We start from the raw sequence: 24,949 nt of genomic DNA, 5'->3' as shown, positions 1-24,949 counted from the left end.
GATGGGGAAAGTGGCAATTTGAGAGGGCCTAAGAGGGCAGGGCCAGCTTTAAACCAGCAGGGGGTAGCAAAGAGCAGTTAAAGTAAATCAGGAAAGCCCCCCACCTAATCCACTGCATCCATTCCAAAAATGTCAAAAACACTTTCCAAAATAAAGTACTGTTAGATTGGACTGTGAAAATGTCCTCTTATGTGATCATTTCAGATATTTATTGGAGAACGGGTTTTTGACATTGTTTTGAGTAAGAGGAAGGCTTAAGGTCCTCCACATTCAAATTTGTGTGGTCTGATCCAGCAGAGTGCCAGGTCAGGCCGATCGGGGTAAGATCTGAGCATTTCTGACAGAACACTTGAGTAATATGCACATGCCAAATAAGTCACATACACTTACAGGCTTTCAAATACTTTCAGGCGTTAATGTCTAATTTTCAGTTTATGCAGTCTACAAACACGTTATGTCACACAGGTTTAGGGGAAGTGATCTACAAATTTTTTTTTTTTCACTTTTCTCTTATCTTTAGGCAATTAAGTCAATAGGTAAGTTCAGTAGGCCATATGATATCAATCAAAGGTTGAATGTTATACCCATGATACTGGGCTTTGGGCGAACCTACATCATGATCTAACAAACATACTGATTGGCAGCATCTGGAATGTGTCTATGCCCAGCTTTTGTATGGTATGGCTTGACAGAAATATGTGAACAACGATGTCTGGCTCTTGGCTTATATTTAAGTGTAGCTTCATAAGGATTCATTGCAAGTCAAGCAAAGCAGATACATTTTTAGAGTCACAGAAATATGTTTGACAAGTACTCAGGAAGTGCACATATGAACCATATTGATCCTTCATGAAGCTACACTTACTATGACATGTAACAGACAGAGAGGAAGAAAAAAAAAAGTACAACTGGATACAAGACACGTACAATTCTTTTCAAAGTAATTTAAGTAACATATACCTCTACCTAATGACCGATTACTATTGCGACATTGGGAAGAATTCTGTGTACCTGACTATCGGACATTTCCTTCTCCTCGCTCAGCTGGTCCATAGCAGAGTCACCTGTAGAGAACAGCCACGTCATACGCTACATTAATGGAAACATTCTTACCCAACAAAACAATCTTGCCATAGGTGACACAATGTTATGTAGTTGGTACTGCTGTTAATTATAAATCTTTACTTGTAATGATCCACTGGCTTATGTAGGTTACACTTCACAGTAAAGATAAACACCTCGACTGCAAGAACTCAATAGAGGCTACCTGAGAGAGCTAGAGTGTAGAGCTCTTTTGAAGGAGGTTGGTCTTTACCTGGGCTGGTGTCCGTGGTTACGGCTGCTGTGGCTGGCGCTGCTGTCCGGCTCTTCTCCAGGCTGGAGATGCGCTCCTGCAGCCGAGACTTCTCAGTCTCCAGCATCTGGACGGCCACCTGCAGCAACTTAGCTGCCGCACTCTCCCTTTGCAGTTCTGAGACCTGCTCACAGGGTGGGGGACATTAGGATGGATGAACAGACACAAAACATATATGCATGGACAGAAAATGATTATGTCCTACACATGAGTAAACACAAAAGGCAAATGTCACAACTGACAAAAAACTGAAAAGCCGTATTATTTCCTCCTTCTTATTCAGTGTGTGGTGCTTCACCTCGTCTCTCAGCTTCACCAGCTCCTTGTCCCGCTCTGTGATCAAGGCACTGCTTTTTTGGACTGATTGTTGGAGCGAGGCTTTCTCCTCCTGCGATTGCTTCTTCTGTGTACCCTCCCTGTTCACGACAGAGAGAACAAGGGGCTCAGACAGACACACAGACAGACAGACAGACGGGATCGCTTTTACTCAGGGTTGGGAGTATGAACAGAGTCAAAGGATGAACCAAAAATCCAATGTGCAAAAATGTCAAACATAGTCTAGATCTTGGTGTTTCAGATGTCGTGTCTATCACTGTTCATATGATTGTCAAAGGAGTATCTACATAGTGAAAGGAGGTGGGGGGAATGCAAACTTATATCTTAACTTAAATATCAAAGTACTCGTCAAACACGGACACAAAAAGAGGTTGTGGACATGGACAAATGGGCTGAGAGAATATGGGTGTCTAAAACCTGGGGAAGGCTTTTACAAAAATGATGAAACTGGCTGCGTCCAATAGCCACAGTGCTCTCAGCATGAAATGAGGTAAGCAGGAGCGACATAAATACCTGTACCCATTACCAGGAAAGCTTTCGCACCAAAGACAAGAAAGAAGCAAGCAACAGCAAAACATTAGGAAGGATTCAAGCAGCAGAGACAACTGGCCAAAAGCCACCCTCCGACACAAAGCAGCCTTGCACATATAAACATGGCATGGGGAAGCAGCATGTTGGCTAAGAGGAAGCATACTTCAAGTGGCCAATCAAAAGACATGATGATTCATAGTCCCCATGCCTTCAGAGCCAAGAGGCCTCTCTGGATCACTGCGGTTCCTTACCTCTTCTTCATCTCCTTGACTTGCTTGCTGAGAGTGGCACACTGCTCTTCAAGCTGCAGGGGACAAAATTAAAAAACAGATCAGGGAGAGTAGAGAAAATGGAGCATTCTAAGTCCCTTTTAGTTTGTTGCACTGGTCTGAGAATAGGGACGTGCACAGACATTTTATGGGTCAGTTGCTCAAACCTGAAAAAGGGCAACCCACCCCACCCCGATTTTAGATTTTGTTATTACAGTGAGTAGTTTAACACATATTACGAAATACCAAATCCTACGTGAGATCGACAGTGTAGGCAGGCTCTGTTGTATTGTTGCTGCATTAGAGGTGAGTGTTTATCTGGACAGTGTGCGGTGCCGTATGGTTGCGGGTGAGGAACACTCTGGTACCTTCTTCCCCTGGCTGCTGTTGTCCTGCCGTTTGCTGGCCAGCTCCTCAGAAAGGGAGGCCTTCTCCTTCTCCAGAGCCTCCAGCCGACCAGCCTGCTCAGAGGCGGACGTCTTCAGCTCTTCACTACATGACACAGGAAACATACAAAACATCACCAGGACGAACACTTAGTCAAATGATGGTATCCAAATGTAGTGAAGTGAAACACGAATCTGGTCAACTAACCATTTGATCAGAAACAGATTTTCTCTATAATCGCAATGTACCTCAGCTGAACATTTTGCACCAAACTACTTAACTTTCATGTGACTCATGATGATATAACTCAGAATGAATGATTGCCTTACCTTGTCTACATAGCAGACACTGCCATCCAAAATCAATCATACATACAAGACTACATTTGAATATCTGTATCCAAGTCCTATACTTGCACACTCTTCAGTCCAACAGCATTTGGTTATTTAAATCCAAAGGTGCTAATTTGTAAATGCCTTTGCTTTCCACTTTTTTCAGCATTCTCGGGCAGGTCTTAAGTGTATTTAAAGTGACACTTTAAATACATGTTAGACAGGCTAAGAGACACAGGCTATAACCTCTGACATCAATATTTCATCAATTTGTAATAGTGCTTTAATTAAGCAGAAAGCCTCTGATGAAAATACAGTTCTGTTCGGAAGCAGAAAGTAATGACAGGTTAATACAGACGCCAGAGTCTATAATAGGAAGTCAGTTAGAGGCTAATAGATGGACATTTCCAAATCAGTCATTTCAGCAGCACTACTGCTGGAGCACAGCAGGGAGACTCTGCAGTGCCAGTGGAGAGGCTTTAGCCTGCCCTCTACGCCAGTGAAATGAGGGCATGAGTGCTGATGAACACAGACCTGTAACGATGGCAGGGTGGTACTCACGCTGTGCCAAAGACAGATAATGCTCACAGAAATAAAGTATTACTACTCCAACTGGCCTCGGGTATAACTGCATATTAGTGTATTAGAGTTGCACTATATATTTGAAGCAATGTTTAAATAATGGGCCACAAACAGTACGGTCTTAAAGTGCAATCATGCATTATATACAATTGTTTTTTCCAAAAGTTCTCCTGATATTCAATTTCTGAGTTAAAGTGCAGTGCTGATGGCGTACTACTTGCCATTTGTTACAGCAAGTCACACCAAGTTACTCAAGAGTAGTCTACTAAATGCGACATTCCTTACTTATTCATTTGCCTTACTCGTCATGGAAAGTGTGCTTGTTATGTACAACATTTGATGTCTGTTCCAAAATCATCAGTTATGTAACACTACAAGAGTCTCAGAAGATCATCCTAAAACAATATGAACCTGTCTTGGTCTCAGAATACAGAGATGTATATTGGACATCTATCCCCCAATCTAAAGAATTATAAATACAGATTTAGAGGTGGTAGATGAACCTGGACACAGGGGGTTTGCAATCAGTCTTTTGCAGCGTTTGCAGCAAAGGTTCAAATACTGACAAATATTATTGGGTGTGCCTACCTCTCTTTTATACATGTCTTATTATTATTCCAGTGCCGTCATACTCACATCTCTTTGGACAGGCTGCTGATCTTTTGGCTCTCGGTGCTCAGCTGCTTTTTGGACCTGGTCAGCTCCTCCTGGTGGGAAGAGCTCTGCTGCGTCGCTGCCTCCAGCTAAACAGACAAGAGTGGTACTGGATCACAGACAAGAGTGGTACTGGATCACAGACGCCCAGATATCTATGAATCCCTAGGCTAACCGCCATATCACCTGGCCTTTAGGCAAACACTGAGCACTGTTAACAGCTGAGGTAAATACAATAAAGCCAAAATAATTATGAAGACTACTGTAGGCAATTTCTTTTTTTTTTTTTTACTTACATGAGGAGTGAATGGGAGAATAATCGGACAAATAGTTATTGCTAAGGTTATGATATACAATAAATCACCACATACTACCACATCCATATGTTCATGTACCAATCAAAAACATCACTACCTTATGGCTTAGTTAGTTTATTTGTTAGTCACTGGTCTTGATTACAGCAAATGCAATTAAGGACTTGAACAGGAAAGGGAAGTCAATTATATGTGAAATTTTGGCAATTCTAATAATGACTCATACCAGGGATGAGAATGCTTCTGATATCAGTCATTAAAGAAGATTTCACAGTGACATCAGCAAGGACGCCCAGTCAGTGAACAGTTTTGTGTAGGATTTAAATTTTTCACATGGTAGATGATGGATGTGAATAAAATGTAGACATTTATGCTATGTTTTGAGCATATTTTGAAGAATAACAAGAGTTTCACAAGTACTTCTGAAGCGTACTTAAATGCTTTGAATCATAAATAGAATCCCTATTTTTTATTCTACGTTTAAATTTAAATATTGGTCATTCAGTATGGCCATACAGACGGAATGATTCTTTGTTGAGTTATCTCAAAGCAGAATGCCATTATATTATGTGACAGCTTAAAGAAAAATGTAGGCTACATTTTCAACTAACACATCTACATTTCTTGAAGTTACACTGCATGATGAGGGATTTTAGGACTTCCATACATTTTCCATACATTATACACAACAACCTATATTACTCCCCATAATGATTCTCTTTTGGTTAATCTGCCAGGCTTCTCTGTGTGTCTGTGTCTGCTGTACACTACAAAAAACAGCTCTATTCACCAAAGTCACCATCTAAAAACAGCACAGCAGCATCACAGCTCTCTCCTGGATCTATATTTCAATCGACACCAAAACGTCCAACATTTTGGGTAGAGGTCACATCTCAGCACACCTTGCTCACTTGTCATTGTAGACAGAGAACGTCACTGATTAAAGCCACATATATGCAACATATAAATAAAAGCCCAGACACACACCAACACAGGACAGTACCTGAGCACAGGAGGAGTTGAGGCTGTAGCATCTTTGCTGAGGCATTAGTACATTTCTATAGCACCCCACCTGCATGTCTAAAACTACCTTCCGTCTTCCTACCCCTGTAGATCCAAACTGCTCCCTTGTTCTACCCTCTCTTCTGGTCCCTCAGCTCGTACACAAATAAATCTATCAATAATACACGAGCCACCATCAACGCAGGAGAGAGTGCTTCATGGCTTGTTCTTTCAAGAGTACAAGCTTAGAGTCACTAGCTAAGTTTGAGATGCTGCTGGATTATGTAAAACATCTCCCCGTCCCACCCCTGTCTCAATTTCCCCCTAAACTCTTATCTCCTTCCCATCCCTTTCTTTGTCAACCTCTTGATCACCATTATCACATTGCCACTGTTTGGTCTTGTGCTATTCTTAACAACACAGTGGCTGAGGAGTCTGCATGCTCCAGCTCTTTTAGTCCATGGGGAATGATTTTCTGGTGTGATGTCTCACACTGCAACTTGTCATCTTGCACTGCACCCCCCCCCCCTCCTCCTAAATAGGATTATTATTCACATATCATCTAGTTTTGCATCAAATCTGCTTTGTTTCAACCGTCTAAAACTGTCACAAAGACACACTACCTTTACAAAATCAGTGGATGAAGGAAAAAATCCTCCTGAGCTCCTTCTTCCCCACTCACCTGACTCTGCAGCTTCTGCTGGGAAACCTTGAGCTCCTCTACTAGGGCCTGGGCCTCGCTTTTCTCCTGCTGCAGACTGCCCTTCTCCTGGGTTAGCCTCTCCACTGCCTCAGCCGTCTGCCCGGCGCTCTCTGCAGCCTAGGCACCGAGGGCCAAACACAGTCACCTTAGAACACATGCTTTAGAACCAGGATTTAAGGCAGGCTCAAGCCTGGCCCCTAGGACACACGTCACACTGCCGATGCCATGACATGTGGCATGACATGTGTCCTGGTTTGGGGTCAGGTGCCTGAAGGTGCTCCAGGCTTTGGCAAATCATTTTCCTACACTGTACACCGAATAACTGGTAGATGCTAACCAAATTATCATGCCATACAAATCTGAAGCACAAGATCTGAGGGAGGTTTAACACTAACAGAACCTTTCTATACCCCATTAGATGAATTACATGGGTTTTGATGAGTGAACATGTAGAAAAACGTTACAAAAATGGTAGTGAGTGCGTGATGAGCATTAATTCATTTAGTAAATGGTATGTATGAGATGTTTACCCCTGTTAGTACAGTATAGGGGCCACTCTCTAATACCTGGTCTGAACCATTAACCATAAATCTGTCTCCTCACTGTAAAACCATTTTCAGACCTTGTTCAAGCAGGTTTGTCGGCATTATGGTTTCGGTCTATGCAATATTGCTTTGGTCATGCAATATTACTTTCATGCTTCAGCCAATTGCGGGATTGCTTCAATTACTTCTTCTATATCATTGTACATTCTGATTACTGAAAACCAGGCCTGTTTGCATTTCATTTTTGACACCTTGATTCCTCGGCATTGCTAGTTGGGTTGCTAACTATGAACTATAACAAGTTAGATCCTGTGGTCAGAGAATGGTTATGTACAGTGCAATTAATCTGGTGCTAGAGTGAATCAATCTAAATTCTAATGAGTGGAGTCTTAAAAGGCTTCAGAAAACCAAAATATGATTAAATTGTCCAATTGTCCAAGTTCAATACTCAATACCAGAGTGAATTCCAAATGAATTATTGCCCTGAACTCCACTATCAACGTAATTGTCACCCTTTGTGATAGTCCTGCAATGGCAGTAGATCACAGTGGAACAGATCACATTCTAAGCCCACAGGAATGTCTATCTACGACAGATTGAGAGAAAAGTTAGTGCTTTTTGTAAATCCAGTGGAAGAAATTAACAGGATTAGAGGTTGAAATTAGAAAAAGCCAAGGCAGTGGAGTGTAAGCATGCAGTGGAGTGTAAGCATGCAGTTAGAGGTGCCACATGACCCAAGCAGGTGCAGTGTTGGTTATTTGGGTGAAGGTTGTTAGTAGCGAAGTACCTCAAGCTGCTTTGCAAGTGTGTTTTTGCATTGTGCTTCAAGCTGAGCAATTTTGTGGTTGGCCTCCTCTTTTTCCTTGAGTAAGATCTCCTTCTCTGCCTGCACCTTGGCAAGGGTGGATGCCGCCTCGGCCTGGGTTTTGGACGATGAAGAGGCCTCCTCCGAAGATGCTCGCTGCTTCTGTTCTAACATGGCCACTGAGGCACGGAGGGTCTGGGTGTCTGCCTCAAGCTGGGCGTGTGAGACTTTCAGGTCTTCCAATCTACCCAGGAGCTCCAAGCGTTCCTTCTCACTGGTTGCCTGGGTCTGGCGCAGGGACAAGACTTCCTTTTCTAGGCTGGAGCGAGAAGACTGTATGTCAGCTCTCTCCTTGGACAGGGCAGTGGCCTCTCTTTGAAGGTCTTCCAATTTACCAGAGAGGAGTTCTTTCTCCACTGCCATGTCTGATCTCACCTGATCACTTTGTTTTTGCTGAGCCTTAAGATTTTTCACCTCTTTAGCCAAAGCATTTTTCTCTTCTTTGGCTTTCTTGAGATTGACAGACATTTCATCTACAGTCTGAGCACCAGACATGGCTTGATCGTTAAACTCCTGTAGTTTGGCCTCAAATTCAGCCTTTTCATCCTGCAAGTTCAGCTTCTCAGCAAGCACCTTTTCATGAGCGATTTTTAGCTGCTCAAACTGACTCATTAGATTCTGTTTTTCTGTTGTAAGTGCTTTAAATTCAGCTTGGGAAGAAGATATTTCAACCTTAAGTTTAGATTCTGACTCATGAAGGGTGTTTTTCTCTTGAGATAAACTGGCTAACTGTTTCTCAAGATCCCCAACCTTTTTGTCAAGGTTAGCCTTGGTAGAACAGAGTTCATTCTTTTCTTTGTTCAAGGTCTGCTGCTGAGCCTCGAGAAGGTGTTTTGATTCTGAGAGAGACTTTTTCTCAGAGGAAAGCTCTTGAACTTGTTGGTTCAGGCTCTCTTTGTCCTTCTGAAGCTGCTCTAGACTCTGAGTAAGATCTGCTTTCTGGGAAAGAAGAATATCTCGTTCCTTTGACAGAGCCTCCCTCTGATGGTCATGTTCTTCTTGCAAGTGATCTTTGTTAACATTCACTTTACTAAGCTCATCAGTTAGCTGTTCTTTGGCTTTCCTAAGTGAATCGATCTCAGAGTTGAGTTTCTGCAACTGTGCTTCTAAGTTTACTTTATCTTGGAATAAACTTGTTTTCTGACCTTCAACCTCTAGTTTCATTTGTTTTGTTTCCTCTAACTCAGCAACAAGATTGGCCTTTTCCTTCGCCAAGTCAGCACATTCCCTGGAGGATCTATCAACATGATCCTTTGTTTTACTTAACTCTTCTGAAAGTTGATTTCTTTCAGCAGTAATAGATGATTTCTCAGAGGCTTCCCTTTCATGTTTCTCAACCAATTCATCTTTCTCCTTTTCTAAATGCTCCTTCTCAGCCTCCTGCTTCCCCAAGGCGGATTCCAAGCTGGTTTTCTCCTTCTGAAGGGACTGCAGAGACTTCTCCATTTCAGAGACCTTCAGACACAGAGTCTCCTTTTCTTGAGCAAAGGCTGTGGTTTCCTGTTGGATCTTCTCATTTGCAGTTTTGACCTCATCTGCAGTTTGGTGTAGCTTCTCTTCAAGCTCCAGTTTCTCTTTTGCAAGCTCCTCCTTCTCAGAGCACACCTTTCTACATGTGGAAAGTAAGTCTTCCTTTTCCTGCAATAACTTAAGTTTCTCAGAGTCAGTTACCTCACTGCTCATCTTGATATCCTCCAGCATTTTAATCTGGCTGCTCTTGGAAGCTTCCAACTCTGTAATGTCGCGCATAGACTTCTCAAGATCCTTGTTTGTAGTGTTTAACTTATTCTGCAATTCTACTTTATCAGCAACAAGGGCCTCTTTCTCCAACACAGCAGCATTCAACTGTGTGGATACTTTGTTATTCTCTTTATTCAGGTTATCTTTTTCAACCTGCAACTGGGCATTATTGGCACAAAGGTCTTCCTTCTCAGATGTAAGGGACTGAACCATGGACTTAAGTTCTGCATTCTTTGCATCTAGGGCTTTCTTTTCTTTTCCAAATGTGTTTTGTTCTTTCTCTAAAGTTTCCTTTAATGACTTCAGGTCTTCATGGCTTTTGGCAAGCTCCCCTTTGATTTTATCCAGATCACTACAGGCCTTCTCAAGATCATGGGACAGCTGCTTCTTGTTGGCATCCTGCTGTTTCATCTCCTCCTGGTACTTCTGAAGAACTTCCTGCTTCTCAGCATTTACCTTCTGGAGTTCTGCAATTTCAGCTAGATGCTTCACTTCCAAGGCCTTGAAACTGGTGTTCTCATCCTTTATCTTCTCCAAGGTGATGCCAAGTTCTTGCAGCTGTTGCGAAAACTTGTCTTTTTCTGCAGTGGTTGACAACTTCTCCTTGTCCAGGGAGGTTTTGCTCGACAGCAGATCTTTGTTTTCGCTGAGGAGCTTTTCTTTAAGTGTCTTCAGGTCATCATACTTTACAGAAAGCTGTTTGTGAGACGCCTCCAAAGATGAGACTTTCTCGAGGGAATCGGATAACTGTTTCTTTACGGCTTCTCTTTGAACCTGCAAATCATTACTCTCCGTTGTTAGGTGCTCAGATGCAGCCTTGATATTTACAAGCTCTGCAGAGAGCCGTTCGGCCTCCTGCTTGGAGGAGGTCAAGTCAGCATTGAGAGACTGGAGGAAATGAAGTGGAAAACACAAGGGGTAGAGAAGGGAAGGGGAGGGAAGGGGAAAGGTTACGTGAATTAAAAAACTGAATTCAAGCAAAAATAAATAAATAAATAAAAACGCCACCAGTTGGTAAAATTTGGCATTTTGCAAGCAAAAAAGCCAGGAGAGAATGGCAGGGCAAACAACCTTTAGGTTTAAAAACTGAAAATAAGACAAATAGGGGTACACCAACAAAGAATTTGGAATTGGGCTGCTGAGCAATAGGAGAAGATGTAGCTAAGCTTGTAGAGCTCCAGTGACATGAGTGTGAATATTCCATAGCTCTCAGAGAAACATGACTGACTTTCCCAAAAACAAACAAACAAACAAATAAATAAATAAATAAATAGAGACACTGCTGTCTATTCCTTTGATTTTAAAATCCAATTGGTGCCCACCTGCCATTAACTGATCCAAAGAAAACATCACAAATGAGGTTATGGCTTTATATGAATATGAGAATGTTATCTACATGAATGTTGAATAAATCAAACTGTTTATGATGATGATTCAATCAATAGCATAGCACTAAATTCTGGTTACTTGCAATCAAACTGAGCCTGTGTCATCTTCATGTGAGCATGACAATAAAAATGCCTTGCTTGCACATCAGAGCAAAATAATAATATAACACCACTTATTATTCAAAAAGCCTGGTATTGACTGATATCTGTCTCATAGTGCATTGCAGAGTGTCTATGTCTACCTTCTTCAGACCTTATCGTCATATTTATTGTCTGTCCCATCATCCACTTCATATTAATTCATCTTCTACAAATGAATATACAACTGTTGGAACCTACATTAAACCTGATCAGGTCTCTAAAACAAAATGGCACTTACCTGTGCCTTGTCCTTGTAGACTAGCAGCTCCTTCACCTGCTCCTCCAGCTGTTTGCTCTTATTGGCAGAGTCGCTGAGGTCTTTCTTTGTGACCTCCGCCTGGGCACGAAGCTCCTCCAGCTCCTTAGCATGGAGCTCAGAGGCTTTAGACAGAGCCTCTTCTCCGGAGGCCTTAGCCCCTTGGGCCTTGGATTGAGCTTTCTGCACTTTCTTCTCCTGAAAACCACCAGGCAACAGAGAGTGCTTTAATGTACACAAGTTCCTTCCAAAGTTTTTCCAAGCAATAATTAGATATATTTTACATAATATTTAGAGGTACTTAAAATTGTGTCATAATGGTGCTTAAGGTTCACAAGAAACAGAGTTGGCTGCCATTGAAACCACAGACTTTCAAATGTCCTCTTAACAACAATTTCCAAATTAACAGCCAGGTACAATTTTATGTCTCATCTCTTCCAGGTAGTGTTCTGTGTTCGGTCATCTCACCAGCTGAGTGATTTTCTCCTGAAGGCTGGACACCTCTCCCTGGACCTTCTCCTTGGTGTCTGTGAGCTCCTGCTCGGCTCTGTTCTGCTCCTGTCTCCTGCTCTCCTCAGACCGGGCCACCCGCTCCCTCTGCTCTGCCAGCTGGGTCTGCAACTCCTCCAGCCGCCTTACAGGTGAGGGGAAGGAGGGAAGAGGAGTCATAATAAACACTAGACTGCTGGTGCAACATTAATGTTTTAATCTAGGTACTCCTGAGTGTAGCACATTTGCACCTTCTGCACTTAAGAGGTTACAAGAAACTCTGGGGCACAATGCATTTTGCAAACACTAATCAAACAATGCAGACAAATTAGTTAATGATCAGTATAAAAATCTATTGAGACTGATTCACAGGACTGATATGGGTCGTACAGCATTGAGAGGTCAAACATAAAGGTCTGGTTCTTCAAACCTACCTCTCCTTCTGATTGAGATCCTCATTCATTTTTGTCAGCTGGACAGAACTGTCCCCAGATGATTTTATCATGTCACTGAAGTCATTTTCCAGTTTTGCCTTGCCCTTGTTCAGCTGGTCCAGCTTCTCCTCGCCAGCCTTCAGCTTCCTCTCCAGCCCTGCATGTATACAAAGACCCTAAATATGCTTCTACACTAAATACACAAAGCAATCCTGTGTATGCAAATAGGTTTGCAACTAATGACCTGCACTTTCACTTATTAAGGCCCTGCTCAATGCAATAGAGGTTTGTGTTTGGAACGAAATATAGCACTGACCAGCAACTTGGGATTGAAGTGCTTCTGACTCAGTGGAGAGAGATGTGCACAGCTCCTCTTTACTGCTCAGCTTCTCCTGTAACTCTGCAAAAAAAAACACACAGAGAGAAGTCAACAATGAAAGCTCCACACCCAGATGTGCAATTAAGCTTGGGGCATAGGAGAGGAATATTTTTTATATCTAGGTGTCGGCACCTATGAGGAGAACCCTGTATAACAAAAAGTCCTTCACCTCATGAGGTGCGGCTGCCCTGAACAACTATGCAACTTACCTTGCATAGTTTGTGCTGATTCAGCCTGTTCGCCGGAAGTTTCCACAAGCTTTTTTTTCTGAGAAGAAAAAGGCAAAATAGAAAGAAAAAAATATGTTAGGCAAAGCACAGAAATATCACACACATGTAGATTAAGAGTCTTTAGGGCAGTGAACTGTAGTTAATTCATTCCCTGTCAAACTTTCAATACAGCTGGTGCCTGGAATAAGGCACCGGTTCTCTGCGTTTAGCTGGTGAAAAAGGATAGAGTTCCATCTAGTGGTATGTTTTCTTTTTGTACCACATGCACACCTTACCAATGTCATATCAAATACAAACTGGAATTAATGAGGCCGATATAAACTGACCTGTACATCAGCAGGACTTGTGTACATGCCACATCAACATTTAAAGGCTCTCGACACAATTGGCCATCTAGGTTATAACTCACTATAAACTCACTGAAATATTTCCACAAAATCCAACCAAATTTTAATAACTATACTGAACCTATTTAGCGTGGTATCCCAGCCTAACTACCTCACTCATTCACAACAACATTTTGGGATGGTTTTAATAAATAAATAAATAAATAAATAAATAAATAAACAAAACTGAATAGGAAAGCTCATTCAAGGATCCTGCTGTTCCAGGATTTTCATGACAACCCGGCCTTTACCCCTTCTAGCTCCAGCCGCCTCCAGCTTCCTTATAGCCGTCTCCAGCTTCCTTCCTTACCCCTGCCCCACCAACCCGCCCGCTACTCACCACGCTGCTGAGCTCTTGCTCCAGGGAGCCCTTCTCCTGCTGCAGACTCGCCAGCTCCTGCTGCCGGCCTTCCAGCTGAGAGCTCAGCTCACTCATCTAGGGTCACGCCCAGGGGGGTTGGGGTGCACATTATGAACATGCGGAGGGAGAGAAGGAGGGGGGGGAGGGAGGGAGGGAAAGATGCACACACACACAAATGGAGAATTAAAATGTTTTAAATTATAATGACAGGGGGAAAGCACTTCTTGCTTCAAAGTGCTTTAGCATCCATAGACCAAAGGGTAGGGTGGTATGAACAGGACCATTCAAATACACTAATGCAGGGTAAACTGTGCGGTGATGGAAACTCAAATGTGCAAAAACACAGGTGTAACTGACAGGGCTGAGGGGCATGAACAAAAGGAAAGGGAGCACCCACCTTGCCCTCCTGAGAATGCGCCTTGCCCTCGGCTTCCTCCAGGCGGGCTCTGAGGCCCTGCATGTCCTCGTTACCTTGCGTCTGCTGAGAGCGCAGCGACTCGAGACTGGCTGCCAGCTCCTGGGCCTCCTTGGCCTTCACCTCTGCCTGCTGCCCTAAATCAGCCCCCCCCTCCTCCAGCTCCTTTACCCTGAGCTCGGCTGCGTGCAGCTTGCCCAGCTGCTCCTCCATCTCCACCAGGTGCTGCTCCTCGGTGCTCTCCACGCTGGTGCGCAGCGAGTCTTCCAGACGCTCCTTCTCCTCGGCCAAGCTCAGCAGCTGCGCCTTCAGCTCGTCGCCCTGCCGGGTCTGCGCCGCGGCCTCTGCCTCTCTCCGGGCGCCGGCCTCTTCCAGCGCCAGCTTGTGCTCCACCTTCAGCCTCTCCAAGGCCCCACGCAGCTCCACCAGCTCGCCCGCCTGGGCCCCGCCAGCCCCCTTCTCCGAGGCGGCCCGCAGCTCCTCCATGGCCTGCTGGTGGGAGGCCATGGCCGCGGTGAGCTTGGAGCGCCACAGCTCGATGACGTCGGCGTTCTCCTGCTCGGCCTGGGCCAGGCGTGCCCGCAGCTGCTCGTTGTCCTTGCTCAGGCGGCTGGAGGACGCCTGCAGCTGGGCCAGGGCCTCGCCGTGCGCCCGCTCTGCCGCCTCCAGCCGGTCGCGGAGGTCCTGCAGCGCTGCCTGGTGCCCGGCGCCCTGAGAGGACAGCTGGGCGCGGAGGGAGGCCACTTCCTCAAGGAGCACCGCGGCGGCTGGGTCGGTACCAGAGCCGTCGCCCGAGGCAGACTCGAGGTGCTGGCGGAGGGCGGCCACCTCTTTGTCCCGTAGGGCGAGATCCCTCTCCAGTTCCATGATCCGGGACCGCTCAGACACGGTGACCACCTGGGGAGGAGTCACAGCACAAAGGCTCACACCACCCCACACACAAACAGTCTGCAATAGGGGTTTGAAAGGTGTGTGTGTGTGTGTGTGTGTGTGTGTGTGTGTGTGATTACGTGAATTAAAAAAATATATTTTATACTAAATCTATGTATTTGTAAATGAGATATATATAAAGGATGGATGAAGGGTTCCAGTGTGAGGGTGTGTGTGTGTGTACTTGTTTGCTAGATGGGGAATGGGGTTGGGCCATAATCTTAGTCCTACAGGGACATTTCAGGGCTAGAGTGAAATCCTAACAGGCCCTATTCTATGAAATAAGACAAAAAAAATGTAAAACCCACACCAGCTGAATAAAATGTTATTTGTGTCCAGAGAGCGTACTATGATGCTGATCTATTACAGTTTTAACATGAAATATAACTATCATTTTTCAGCCACTGGGGTGGGTTTTTAAACTTTGCAGGCTAAATTATTCTTACACTGCCTTCTTCTGGTTGGATATGGAATAACAAAGGGCACACACAAAGACACACAGGTAGGAACTTATCCCAAGACCTAAAACTGATGGAACTGGGTTGGGGTTGGGATAAAGCAGACGTCACCGTCAGGAGCAAGGGGCAACACCGGACAAACAACCAACAGATGGTGGGCTGACACCTTGATGGCAACCAATTGGTAAGATGCAGTAGGAATGCAAGGTGTATAGAGAAGGTATAGAGAAGAGGTCAAGGTTTTGCCTCTGGTTGGGAAGTTTGAACAGAAACACACACTGACCCTTTCCCACTACCCATTTTGAGAGACCTGTTTGGAACTCTGCCCTGAAATGGCCTGTGGACCTTTTATCAAGTGAGCATAAAATTTCTAAGACTCCAACTGATCATTGATCAAGGCAGAGGGGCATGTGTCTAGCTGCAGACAATGCACAATTAGAGACAATTTGTGGTAACTTTTGAAATCACAGCTACTTCTGAAATAATACAAATCTAATGATGGTTTATCTATAGATTCCTGCGCCATGTCTAACAAACAAGCAGAGCAGTAAGGCCAATGAGGCTAAGAGTATAATGCAGCTGTTATTAGACGCGTGCCTGGGTCACTATAGTGTTTGTGAAATTGTGCAGCAGCTACAGTGCATGTTAAGTACAAGCAGAAGCTTTTAGAGGCAGCATTTTCAGGTATTACCTCTTGATGTACCACACTGCAGAGGCACCTGCCCTTCCACCCAAAAAACAAATCCTTGTATTGTAGATCCAGAGCTGCCATTTTGTGGTTAAGGTCCAACCCAGAGGAAACGTTGTCAGCAAAGCCCAGATCCATCCCCCCAAAAGTCCCCCCCCCCCCACTACAGTAATTTACCCCCCACCCCCCAAAATACCATTACCATTACCCTAGAGTCTTCTAACTCCCTCTGGAGTTTGTCAGCTTTGGCCTTTTCAAAGAGCAGACTCTGCTCTAGCTCCTTAAGAAGGGCATGCTCCAGCCTGGTCTGCGTCTGTTAGTAACAAGAAGGGGAGAGGAAGAGAACACAAACCAGTGCCACCATCACATGCCAGCCCAATGCACAGAGGGAGAGGGGGGAGAGGGGGGTTGAGGAGTTGTTGTTGGTGTGACGTGGGGTGGGGGTGGGGGGGGAAGGGTTACGGAATGCAGTGTGAGTGGAGAGGGATGTCAGGTACAGGAAGTGGAAGGGAAGGACTGGAGTTTGGCTCATGCATGCTGGGGACCAGGGACCTGTTGGGATGGAGTTGAGTTGGGTAGGGTGGGTGTGTGTGGCTGAGGGGTGAGAGAAATCTGTCAATGCTGATGATAATGTTGTGTCCAAGAGGCCATGCAGAGAGAAACAAGAAGAGAGGAGACTGGAGCACAAAGAAGGCAGTGGGTGTGTGGTTGTCTGTGTAAATGAATGAGCTGGGTGAGTACTGGTATGGAGGTTGAGTGAAGGTAATGAATGAATCACAGCATTTGTGTGATGCAAAATGGAAACCTTGCACATTGACCTCAACATGAGAGAGAAAGGAGAGAAACTGAGGAGGACACTCCAGAGGAAAATCTGTCTGGTGTCACTGGCCTTGTCAACATATCCTCTCTCTCTCTCTTCCTGGTTCCTAAACCATCAATGTTAAGGGGGACTGCTGTAAGACATTCCTTATGCACTTATAAAATGTTTTAAAGACATATTTACCATAACACACAGATCAAAATAGTATGGTCACACCTCAGGGCAGGAGCTATACACAGCCACATCAGGGACGGACATTTTCATTCTACGCAGCTCAACACTCTGAGGTGTGATCAATACGAAAAGGGTTACGAGCACTTACTATCCTGGTGATGAGAATTAATCAAGATGGAGATATGTGGGAGTGAGAATGAGTGATGATATATAGGAGGGGACATGTTCATGCTATGACACATGGAGAACAGGGGAAAAGGAGAAGAAATGCGAGAAACAGGTCCAATCAAGTCTCCATTTTCAGAAGGGTTATGAAGCAGGTCATGATAAGCATAGCATCAGTCATTCAGTTCAGTGCAGTAGTTAAATAGTGTTGAGCTCCTGGCTCACTTATTTTTGTTGTTTGTTTAAGAAAGCCACAGCATGCACATACAAAACACACACAAACACACATTATACATCAAGTCTGTAAGTGAGGGGTTTTCTCTGTTTAGTAAGACAACTGAAAACTAGATTTACCGCACAGCAGTGTATAATATGACCGCTGCATTAATGAGAAGAATAATTAAGAATTAAGTGACCAATAGCACAAAAAAAAAACGCTTTCAAGAAAAGTCTTTACTGATTATGTTTCTGGCAATAATAGACTAAAAGTTGTATATCTTGTTCTGAGTGGAAATTGAAGGACCTGTAGTTTGTGGATGTGGCGGCTATACACTGATAGGGTGTGAGGCAGTATCTGTGAGCTGTGTTCTGCAGTTTTGAGACCTGTGGTGAATATGAGCATGAGTGTGACTTCATAACATATATTCTTGTGCTAAATCTGAGAATTATGTGAAATGTGTATTCATAAGCAACAATATGAGCTTCATTGTATAACTGTACTTGACATTTGTTTACAAAGTTTTGGAAAATATGTATACATGTATACAAAATGTAGGATTATTAGTTGAAGGCAAGAATATGTTTGAATACAATACTACATGTAGAGAAAGTGCTACCTATTGGCCTACAAGTTTATTTATAACAGGGCATTATTTATAACAGGACAGGGGTATGCACCATCATAATAATAAGTCTAAATATAGTCATAAGCAGCGATCATCGGGGTCCAAGCAGAATGTGCAAACAGCCCCAAGTCACTAAGGGTTGAATGATTTGACAGCTCCAACAGGTGTAAGAGTCGATTAGAATGTTGTAAATCTTACATAAGAATTTACAGACAAAATTAATTTTTAAGATAGACCAAACCATGTGAAAGGAACACATGTCGTAGCTTGTTGTAGTGTCATCTTATTGCAGATTTGTTGTCTCTTACAGAAAAATATCCATCTTCAAAATTAATTTTGTCTGTAAATTCTTACGTAAGATTTACAACATTCTAATCGCCTCTTACACCTTATGAATAAACCAACAACACTTTATCATGATTGGCTATTCAGACAGGCATGTATTAATTGTGAACTGTTTAAGTTATTACCCAAAAAGTATTTTGACCCTACCCCACTTTAGGGGGCGCTAGCACCAAGGGAAACGCACACCTAGGGACACAAACCCAATATTCTGTATCAGCCGTGTGGGGCTTCAACCATACCAGAGATTTGCCCACCAGTCAGCCAGCTAGTTTTAACAGAATGTCCATATACCTTTAGGCTGTAGATCAATAAACAGCAACTGACAAAGATCAGTCATTTAGCCTACCCAGGTTAAGGTGGCTGACCTTTTAGCCTTTTAGCCTTGACCTTTCTTTCAACACAACAGATTGGGTGACAGATCTCTGAATCTCATTTTGCCCTGAATGTATAATAAGGCAGAGATCTAACTGTGGTCGATGGTCAATAGCCTAATTTCATCACCCCCCCCCCCTGCTTAATGCAGACACACTGCAGATAAATCTGCATAAATCAGCAGTGCTGTTGGCTGCGGTGGCAGGGACAGCTCTCACACACACACACACACACACACACACACAGTGAGCAGTGTGGTGTGTGAGCCAGGGACGAGGACAAAGAGGCGGCACTCGCATTAAGACCTTCACTCTAAACTGCTTCTCCTCGCCCCTCGATGAATTAACATTCATCTCAATGCGGTACGATAACGGAGTGGGAAAGGATCGAGGTCAGGACCTACTTAAGGCCCATTCTCTGTGCCGAAGCTCTTCTGAAGGCCGTTTCCCTTTTCTCTCATCAGCGAAATGAGAGTTTGGCAGTGACTATCAGCGGAGTTAGAGTGCTCCTGGCTTTGAAGTGTAGATAAGGTCGGTTTGTAGAGAGTAAGCACAAAAAAGTGGGCCGTCCTGTCAAGTTCTACACCTCAGAATTTTAATTAGGTGAGTGCTTCAACCCGAACAACCCAAAATGCCTTCCACTGCCATTGACATCAGATTCCACATCTCACTTGTTGTGAGTCTACATGTGTCGAGCCTCCAGCTGTACGCAAAATAAATCTGATTATGTTTTATGAATGTGTGTCTCATTTGTTTAAAATTTACCTCCAGGTCTCCCTTGGTGATGCAAGCTTCTTCCACACGAAACTGCAGGTCCTCCACCCTCCTGTTTTTATTCAAAAGTCAGTCAGTCAGCAATCCTAGAATACACTATCAATCAAATTATAAGTGAATTTGTATGTTCAATCAAATTGATGGAAACATAAGTGTGCAGACATTATATTCTGGATATCAGAGTACATCTATAGTCTTCAGTGAGGCTCTGTTCCTTGTACAAGGAGCCTCCATTCCCCCTCTCCCTAAATCCTTACTTTCCCCCTTTACTTCTCTGCTCTGCTCTCTCCCTCTTTTACCTCTTCTCCTCCTCCAGCTGATTCAGCAGCTCCACCTTATCTTTGTCCGCGGCCTCCACCAGCGTACGCAGATTGTCCATCTTGGCCTCACTCTCCATGACATACTGCAGAAGACCAGTTTAACATATGATTGGGGCAACGGGAAACACTCAAGCATTAAAGCCTCTTACTGCTCACTCAGCAGGAGGCAACTGGGAACAGTTCTTATTAAATCAGCATCGCATTCTTCCAGATCACATCTCAAGTGAGTTGGGTGTACTTTGGCAACACGTACATCTGAATTACATAAACAGCTGAAAACGCAGTTATAAGATGTTCACAGTTTGAGAACAGTCGCATGTGAATCACAAACAGTCAAACATGCAATAATTTAAGATGACAGGGTTTGTGACCGTGTTTGTTTAGACATAGACATAGTCATTAGGGGTGGGGGAAAAAATCGATTTTTCGATTTCTCTCGATTCTCTCTAGAACGATTCTGTCTCGATTCAGAAAAGTTCATAATCGATTTTTTTTTTTAAATAAAAAAAAAATAAAAAATAATAATATTTATTTTTTTTTTTTTTTTTTTTTTTACACATTCATTTTGTGTTGAAATGCAAGCTGCATCGATTATTGCATTGTTCATAGAAAGTCATAATTGTGACAAGGACACACTTTTTCTCTAATAAAAAAATAGATCTGTTGATTTTCTTTAATTATCAAACACAAAGTAGGAAGTGATTTGAGACTCTGAGTAGCAAACTCAAATGTTTTAAAAATCGAGATGCATCGATAATCGTTTTATCGGTTTAGAATCGATAATCGGTTTAGAATCGAGAATCGGTTTAGAATCGAATCGTTGACCTCTGAATCGGAATCGAATCGAATCGTGAGGTGCCAAGAGATTCCCACCCCTAATAGTCATGTCTGTGTTTGAGGTGTCTGATGCCTCTGGTCGTAAGAACGGGCCTCACCTGCTCCTGACCTTCCCTGAGCATTGACAGCTCCTGCTCCACCTCGCCCACGTGGCTGGTGGCCTTGGCGACCTCGGCACGCTCCAAGTCCCTCTCGGCCATGAGTTGCTCAATGTGCTGCTGCTTCTCCTTCAGGGCCTCCTGCAGTGCCGTCGTGCCAGAGATCTTACGCGAGTACCGCGACGACGTCTCCGTCAGCTACAGGAGATGGGGAAGGGACAAAGGGGAAAATGGAATCAACCTAGAACAATTACAATAATATTTAGTAATTATTAATCTAATTAATTTAACCAATGTACCTAATTTTACTTCAACTATTCTGTGTGGGGTTTAAGTTACCATGGTTCATATTCTTTGCATGTTAGTGCAGACTGCGCTATCCAACACAAGGTAAAAGCATTCCAGTTAATCCATTAGAAACATATTTCAGACCAGTGGGGTCTTATTGTAAGCTTTAAACAGCTGGAGGGGAGGTAGAACAAAGCTACCATTTTAACTTGGGGTCTGATCTTGGATTACCAGGAAAAGTTAGCTTTGTGTGCTTGTATGCAAGTAAATCCCAGAGAACTTGTTCGAGGGGATTAGTCACATGAAGCTGATGGTTTGTGTGTGTTTGTCTTTTGTGTTTGAAAGGCTAGAAATCAGTACAAAGTAGCAGTATGTGTGCAGTAGAAACTGCTAAGGACTACATGGAGTGTGAGCAGAACATAACCTTTATTTGTGGCTTTGTGTAGGTTGGTTGACCACATGTAGTTGCATAATGCATGGCGCTATGCATCCATTGGTATAGCATCTTTGTGTTTGAGTGTGTATGTGTGTGTGGTGTGTGTGTGTGTTAATTCTGGATGAATCTGGATTCATCTCTCACCAGGCCGGTGCGGCTGGGCTTGCCGCTGACTGACGAGGCCACTGAGCTCATGGAGCTGATGGAGGAGGCGCTGGGACTCCGCTTCAGGCCAGAGGGCGTGGTCACCACCTTCCGTGCCGCCGTGGCCTTGGCCTTGGCTGGCGTGGTGGACGGGAAGCCAATGCGCGTCACCTTGTGCACAGGCGCAAACAGCCCATACCTGGGCTGGCACTGGAAGTACCTGGAATTAAAAGGGAACGGGACTTGAAGTTTTCCTGTTAGGACACAATATAATTTATCAAGTCAAGTGTGCATGTTTTGGACTGAATACGCAGCCATCACCTTCTACCCACCACCTAATTGATCTCTGACTTTTCCCCAACGTAGCTCACTATTTTGCCAAACTTGTGAGTGTATCAAGCCAACAAACGCACACACACACCTAAATATATGTATCTGTATGCGAGACTCAAGAAATGTGTAAGACAGTGAAACCAGCTCCACAGCAGCTACACACTGCAGCTATTAAAGTAGCGAGAGGGTCTTTGGCACAGTTGCCATGGTTACCAACATTTTGGTGTGAAACTGTGAATTGAGAGAGTGTTGCTATGCCAGAGGATGTCATGTAGGTCATTTGTTATCCGTTCAAGGAAATCTGCATTGTTGACTAGAATACGCTCTTTTGCTATTCTTGATCATGGCAGAAGGTTTAAGTCACTTCGAGCTTTGCTATTCCACAAACAGATAACATCAGTGACGGTAAAAATTATAACTAAAATGGCTTAGTTTTACAGATGCAGTTTACCAAAAAGAAAAAACTGTAGCTCTACAACTGGGGAAGAACATTCAAGTCATCCAAAAACATTGATGAAAGTTACACAGTGTGTCACTGGTTCCATTAGGTTCAACCTGGATGTTTTCTGTTCTGTTCTCATCCGTTATTCATCAGCTCCCATAGGCCTGTGAGTGCTGACGGTGCGTGTATCTTATAGTTTACCTGGTTCCAGCCACAGCTCCATCGTTCTTCCCCAGGGGCTCGTCTAGCTCCACCCCACACCACTCCCCCTTGGCAAAGTCCGTCTCGCCCAGGAAGCGCACCACCCCTGCTTTGGTCCCGCCCACCTGAGGACAAAGTGCAGACATGACATAAGGGTATGCAGAGATATGATGATCTAACCCCTATGGTTTCCTTCAGAAAGTACTTGCATGTTAAAATGAAAGTAGAGCTGAAAGTAGCCATGGTAATGGGTTCAATATCTAGGGAGAGGAAATGACAACAAAGTACCTGACCTCACTTCCGCAAAACCCTTTCTCTATTTTGCATAAACATAGCATTTCAATTTCATACGTAATTAAATACTTCACATTTGTGACTGTATTTCAACAGTCAGTAGTTTAAAACGGGAACTGTTTAGAATGAGAGGAAGCTGCGTCTGAAACTCTCTCTTTTTTCTTTTTTGTAACAGTGGGTATAAAACAATAAAAGCAGGCCAAAAACGTGTCAGCACTCCAGTCTCCCCTGGGACAGGAAATCCCCAAACTTCCCTCACACCAACACTCTTCCTGTGCATACGAGGGGAGCTTCTGCTTACGAAACTACCTCAGGGCTGGCCTTGTGCGCTCTCGCTCTTTTTGTGTATGTGTGTGTAAGAGTGTGTGTGTGTGTGTGTGTGTGTGTGTGTGTGAAATAGTGTGTGGTTGTGTGTGTGTATGAATCTTGTGACTGTGAGGTCAGTCTGTATTTACAGCCCAGAACGGGGCCAGAGGGTGTGTGTGTGTGTGTGTGTGTGTGTGTGTTGCAGAGTGGGGTGTGTCTTGTTGCTCTCAGCCTGCTGTGCACAAGAGCAAGCAGCATTCCACACACAGCTGGGAAATCTCCATTGTATCAGTTTCCCATTTCACCTGAGCCCTCATCCTGGATGAGCTAACCAGCCCTAAACAGGAGCTGCATCCCCTAAACCCAAGATGCAAAGCACACTGAGGTGTCAACAAGGGATAAATGAATTCATCAGTCCAATGTGTGAACTTAATGAGGAGGGAACAGACGTCTCTCGTTAACACTGGATTACAGATGACGGGAGAGGAGCAGTTGACTGGGCTTTCAAACGGAGCAGATATCTGCCAAAGTTACCTCACAAAAGCCTCTTATTCTTGTTCCATGATCCAGCAGACATCTGGAGCACATACATGGTTTTGAAAGCAGCGTGTGTTTAACACAACTACCCCCTCACTTCTGCACTCTTAAACAGACTTTCAGCTGTGCCATTTAGGACAAAAACTCTGCTGTGACCGAGGGCTTCCATATACACCACTTACAATTTTGACAGTGATTTATCTAAGGCAATATAAAATAGCAATAAGCATATGCTTTTGCTATATTTGATCTTAAAATATGATTATCAACCTGTGGGGCCAGGAAAAGCTAGTTGTTCTTGGTATGAGTGGCCATTTGTTCTACATCCTTAGGAGAGCCTGCCACCTGAAGGCTACCTGTACCGCACACATCAGATTGATGAACCCAACCCAAAGTTAATGTTTTTTTTACAGTTCTATGTAAGACCTCAAACTTTTCAAAGGGTTTATGATGTTTTCAGCTCAACTTGGTTACACATTATTAACAGCATGAGTGTCTCACCAACACACGGTCTCCAATTTTTAGCTCACGTTCGCCCTTCTTCACCGAGCCCGCGTCCGACAGGTTGGACACCGACTCGCTGTTGGTGCGCGTCAGGTTGGAGGGCGTCATCGCCCCTCCTGCGGCGTAGGCTCCTGTTGGGGACTTCTTGGCCGCCGGAGTGGCAACAGAGGATCCGGTCTGTGACGGAGTTGGTGATGAGGCCCGGGACGGCGGCGCAGTCTGGGTACCGTTGGCCTCGCCCTCGGTGCTCGACAGCTTGGACGGCCGCGTGAAGATGCCACGCTGAGCATCACACTGGAAGTAGCGCACACCTGACACCGAGCCGTCGTTCTTGCCTATGGGCTCGTCCAGCACGATGCCCGCCCACTGGCCAGGTGCAAACTGCGTCTCGCCCAGGAACCTCACCACGCCCGGCTTGTTGCCGTTCACCCACACGCTGTCACCAACCTGGAACTCTTCCCCACCGCCGGCCGCATCTTGCGCCTCCGATGCCGCGGCAGGTTTGGCAGCTGTTGTGACAGAGAGAGGAAGAAATGATTTCACTGG

At 44.3% G+C, this 24,949-nt stretch overlaps 1 protein-coding gene across 4 annotated transcripts; it reads right to left on the bottom strand.

Moving 5' to 3' along the window:
* Window positions 1-345: 345 nt before the first annotated feature.
* On the bottom strand, window positions 346-24,652 carry clip1a (CAP-GLY domain containing linker protein 1a). 4 transcript variants are annotated; one of them, XM_042706319.1, is made up of 22 exons: window positions 24,401-24,652; window positions 22,763-22,887; window positions 21,787-22,006; window positions 20,919-21,116; window positions 19,963-20,066; window positions 19,655-19,715; window positions 16,378-16,482; window positions 14,076-14,990; window positions 13,658-13,753; window positions 12,911-12,968; window positions 12,639-12,722; window positions 12,323-12,479; window positions 11,868-12,033; window positions 11,382-11,597; window positions 7,902-10,502; window positions 6,444-6,581; window positions 4,428-4,534; window positions 2,859-2,982; window positions 2,473-2,525; window positions 1,653-1,770; window positions 1,316-1,478; window positions 346-1,064 (listed from the first exon to the last, which is right to left on the bottom strand). In XM_042706319.1, exons 1-22 carry the CDS (start codon window positions 24,509-24,511, stop codon window positions 967-969), a joined length of 6,018 nt encoding a protein of 2,005 aa, XP_042562253.1. In that variant the 5' UTR covers window positions 24,512-24,652; the 3' UTR covers window positions 346-966. The 4 variants fall into 4 exon arrangements, with proteins under 4 accessions (XP_042562253.1, XP_042562256.1, XP_042562255.1 ...); XM_042706322.1 differs by lacking the exon at window positions 7,902-10,502; XM_042706321.1 differs by lacking the exon at window positions 13,658-13,753 and having other exon boundaries at window positions 7,797-10,502; window positions 14,265-14,990.
* Between the last annotated feature and the right edge of the window lie 297 nt (window positions 24,653-24,949).

This window comes from Clupea harengus, unplaced genomic scaffold (assembly GCF_900700415.2).
Source record: "Clupea harengus unplaced genomic scaffold, Ch_v2.0.2, whole genome shotgun sequence".
In the NCBI taxonomy this organism is placed as follows: Eukaryota; Metazoa; Chordata; class Actinopteri; order Clupeiformes; family Clupeidae; genus Clupea; species Clupea harengus.
This window is presented reverse-complemented; position numbering and strand designations above follow the sequence as displayed.